Below are 4,124 nucleotides of genomic sequence, written 5' to 3'. Positions count from 1 at the left end.
CTGCGGTGTCTACCAGCGCTCCGAGGCAGGAGGTACGTGAGCGTGTCCCTCTGCTCTGGCGTGCTTGGCCGAGGTCTGATGCTTCCCTCTGCCTTCACCAAGCTGATCAGCTTGGGGGGGGCTTCTGGGGCTGGATCACATGCATGGAGATGGCAAGGGGTCTCTTGCCCCGGTTCGGGACCGCGAAATCTGCTTGTTGCAGTTGGCTGCCAGAGTCCTCTGCAGATTTAATGCTGATGCTCTTCTCTCCCTGGCCTCATGGCCTGCTGTCATCCCAAAGCTAGGAAATGATGGGTGTCTTGGGGTGATCTCCTGCCCCAACAGCCCCTGGAGAGAGGGAGAGGGTCTCCAGCCCCCCCATTAATAGGGCCTGGGGGCAGCATTTGTGCCAGGGCTTGGTGGGTGCTATAGGATGGTGTCTTCCCAGGTGACGGCACCGAGGACCTCATATCCCATCATGAAACCCAGGAGGAAGCTGGTTCCAACGGAAGAAAATAAAGCCTGTAATGGTAAGTGGTGGGGCCCAGGGGAAGTGGGAGGGGCAGGGAGGGGGTGAGCCTGTGGGATGAGCTTTCTGGGCAGGATCCTTTCTGACCTAGCTGTCTGTGCTCTACCCTTCCTCCCCTCTAGTTTTGCGATCCTCTTTTGAGATCTTTGCCCAAGATGTGCCTTGGAAGGACTGGAAGAGATTCGGCCGAGCCCTTGGTCTGCTGGAGAATGACATTGCCCTTGCAGAGATGAACGACAGGTATGCGCTGGAGCCCTTCTTCCAGATGCTCCACATGTGGCAGAACAGAGAAGGGCTGAACGCCTCCGTGAACACGCTGCTGGAGACCCTGCACCGGATCAATCTTGGAGGGATCGCAGAGGACATATCATCCAAGCTGGTCCAGCAGGGATCTTTCCAATATGAAACAAGCTGAGGAGCAAGGCAGGCCCTGCATCTCCTCACTTGAAGCTAAAACCATGAATACCTCCAAGAATACTTGAGTTTTATCTTTTTGTAGTCCTCCTGCGGCTCTTTTCTTTTTCAAGCCATTGGATGGTTCAGCTGAGCCCAGAGGAGTTGATCCTCTCATGAAGTACGAGCCTCGTGGTCCTCTCTGCCAAAACTGTGGGCTCAACGTTGCTGCTTCCTTATGAAATCCAAGCTGGTGCCTTGGTTTCACTGGGTTAATGGAAAGAACATAAAATTATTGCAAGCTGCCTCTAGGACTGTCTCTCTTGGAAGCACTGGTACTATATGGATGTCTTCAGGATCGGTGTGGCGAAGGACCTTTGCAGAATGTGGGCATCCCTGTGGTTTTTAACTGGATCATCCTTTTTTTGGGCAGTTCCTGGCATCACGCAATGGCTTCTGCTTGTAGAACATCTCTAAGGTGGCCAGCAAGCTTAATGCTATGTGCTTGGTGGGCGAGCATTAATTGGGGTCTCTGGTTACTTTCTGAAAGCTGTTGACTGAATTGTATTTTAGCTGATAGTGGTTCTGCTTGCTGTTAGGAATCAGTTTGAAACTGGACTTGGAGGGGAGGGTGGACATGATTTACTTGCTCTGTCATCACGGGGGTTGCCTGAGAAAAGGGTCAGTGCGGGGAGCGAGTGAGGCTCCTCCTCGGAGCAGGTTGCGAACTATGGGCGTGCCAGAAACCTCCTTCTCCACCACCTCGGTCAAGTCAGTTGGTTCCCGTGCCCCTGGCTGCGAGGTGGCTTGGCTGTCCCTGCCTGTCCCCAGCCAGCATGGAAAGGTGAAGGCACTGAGGTGCGAGCGTGACCGGGGGTACCCGCCGTCCCTCCTCCAGCTGGGATGGGGTGCTCCTCAAACCCTTTGCCACTAATTCTGGCTCTCACACATAGCTCAGGGACAACATGGCTGGAAAAAAACCTACTGCATTACTTGAGCCCAGCCCACCAGGACCTTCCCCAGCGCAGTGGGAGAGCACAAGGAGCATCACCAGCCCCTCTCCGCGGCTGGGGCTGCCCTGTGCTGCCAAGCACCCATCCCTCCCGCTGCTGCCCCTTCTCCCCCGTTCCTCACAGACACTTAAAAAACCCCTGCGTCTGTGAAACACAAGCAGAACGTTTGTATTTATGTATTTATTTAGTAACTTGTACATATATTAACTTAATATAAAAATAGTATTTTTTTTCTTTTTTTTACTATGCATGGTTGTGTGTTTTTATACAGAGCTCTGGCCCAGCCAGTTTGCTATTTCCAATTTTTACATTGCTCTTAATGAAGGAAGAATAAACTTTTAAAAAATCCTCCTGATTTCTCATCTTTCCCCCTTCCCCCCCCCCACCTCCTTGCTCTGCCCTATTGGCGAGGGTCTGGCCTAGGTTTCGGCGCATGCCAAGGGAGCTGGACTGGATGCTCAGCAGTTGCTCCGTGGGGCACCGAGGACCCGGCATCCCGCAGCGAGGGTCCCCACCGGCGATGCCGCTGCCAGGGCAAGTCCTCAGCAGTGAACCCGGGCTCTGCCTTTCTACCCACGCCACGAGTCCCCGTGCTCTTTAGTCGCCTGCAAAAGGCTGAAATCTCAGTCCCTGGAGCGTGGGGGGGCTGGGAGCCCAAGGCCAAGCGATGCTGCTGCTGCCAGGGGGGGCTGCGGTGCTCCCCGCTCTGCCTCCACCCAGCCAGGGCTCTGTGTGTTGCAATAAGCTGTGTTACAAATCCATGCAGTGCTTGGTGAGAAAAGGGCTCTGCTTGCCCCAGAACCTCGCCCCTTGAGCTGCCCGACGGCGTTCGCACTGCAATTGGGTTTATTGATAACGCGGGTCTGGGACAAGTGCTAAAAGCAGGAGCTTTCGGTGACCTGCTGGGGGTCCTGGGCAGCCCCAGCGTGCCTCCCAAGCATGCAAACCAGGGCAAGGAGCTCCTGCGGAGCCAGGCACATGCAGGATTTAGTGCCTGGACACGGGTCCTGGTCCAGGGAAGGCAAACAGGACTGGGAAGCAGCGGCGAGCGCCCGGATTTGGAAAAGAGAGAAACTTGTTGTCCTACCTGCTCGCTGGTGCTGCAAAGTGAGAGAAGACCGAGTGTAAGCTTGCTGGAGCCACAGCCTTGCTCCTGCAGCTGAGGATGAGCATGCAAACCGAGTGACTCCCAGGTGCTCCAGCGAGGCCAGCAGGGAAGAGGAGCAATGCCGAGCGGGAGGGGACACCCACGGGAGCATCCCCGCCAGCAGCAGCCTTACGTGCTCCTTCCAGCAGGAAGGGTTGGGGATGGGCTCAAAGGAGCTTCCCCCTTCCCAGCTGGGGAGGGTGAGCAGAGTTTTGGGTCCCTCCCTGCCTGACAGTCCTGCAAACCCACCCCCCCACACACCCTGGGGGATTGTGCTGCCTTCTCCTGCCATGTACCCACGGTGTTCGTCCACCTGCAAGGACACGGGTGGGATACGTGAAGTTAGTCCGAGGGCAAAGCCCCCCCCTCAGTGTACAGGGTTGGTTTGATGGCTGGATCCTGCAACGCTGTTCCACTGTCCCTGTCCACCCCAGGAGCGCTGCTGGGGGGGTGCTGGCATCACCCCGAGCAGGGCACAAGGCTGCCCCGTGTCCAGCCGCTTCCTCCCAAACACACAGGGACCACGCTGGGCTTTTAAAATACCATTTATTACAATGGAGCCTTCCAGGCTAAAATCCCAAGCCAAGGGCCTGGGGTTGGCTTCTGGTGGGGCAAGTTGGGGGTGGGGTTGGGATTTTTTTTTTTTTTTTTCTTTAAGTTTTTAAACAAAAATGAAAAGTTAAGAGGCAGGGAAGAGAGGGCTCCTGTCCCCTCCCGTTCCCCAGATTAGGCCAGACCCCACTTGCGAGTAGAAGGAGGGATGCTGCAGTGCCTGGAGGCATTTGGGGACCGGGGTCCCCTGCACCGTGCCTGACCCTGCTGCAAGTCAAAGGGGGTGGCAGGACCCCCCCAGCGGCTCCGGCTGCCCATGGTGGCAAGATGCCATCAGGCAAACCAACCATATCCCGCAGCTTCTGGTTACAAATTAAAGTGAAAGCGGGATGGATTTTCTTCATCATGCTGCTGATGTTCAAAAAAAAAAAAAACACCCCCAAAAAACAACCCCCCAAACCTCAAAATAAAATAAAAGACAGCCCTCGTGCTCCTGTAAACATGAGTTTCT

At 55.4% G+C, this 4,124-nt stretch overlaps 2 protein-coding genes across 2 annotated transcripts in view; one reads left to right on the top strand and one right to left on the bottom strand.

Annotated features, from left to right (window-relative positions):
* The window catches only part of LOC104123536 (tumor necrosis factor receptor superfamily member 10B-like), a 5,796-nt gene extending 3,915 nt beyond the window's left edge, over positions 1-1,881 (top strand). Inside the window, exons 9-11 of the mRNA XM_035891396.1 lie at positions 1-32; positions 428-509; positions 631-1,881. Of these exons, the coding sequence (XP_035747289.1) occupies positions 1-32; positions 428-509; positions 631-923 (407 nt within the window). The 3' untranslated portion in view covers positions 924-1,881. The remainder of the gene's footprint in view (positions 33-427; positions 510-630) is intronic.
* Positions 1,559-4,124, bottom strand: part of RHOBTB2 (Rho related BTB domain containing 2) — a 6,707-nt gene continuing 4,141 nt past the window's right edge. Inside the window, 2 exon segments of the mRNA XM_035891395.1 lie at positions 1,559-1,722; positions 3,323-3,374. Coding sequence (XP_035747288.1) covers positions 1,559-1,722; positions 3,323-3,374 — 216 coding nt within the window.

The sequence above is a fragment of the Egretta garzetta genome, unplaced genomic scaffold (assembly GCF_000687185.1).
Source record: "Egretta garzetta isolate BGI_Z169 unplaced genomic scaffold, ASM68718v1 scaffold233, whole genome shotgun sequence".
NCBI classification, from domain to species: domain Eukaryota; kingdom Metazoa; phylum Chordata; class Aves; order Pelecaniformes; family Ardeidae; genus Egretta; species Egretta garzetta.
Note: the sequence above shows the minus strand (reverse complement) of the source record. Positions and strands in the feature narration are given on the sequence as shown.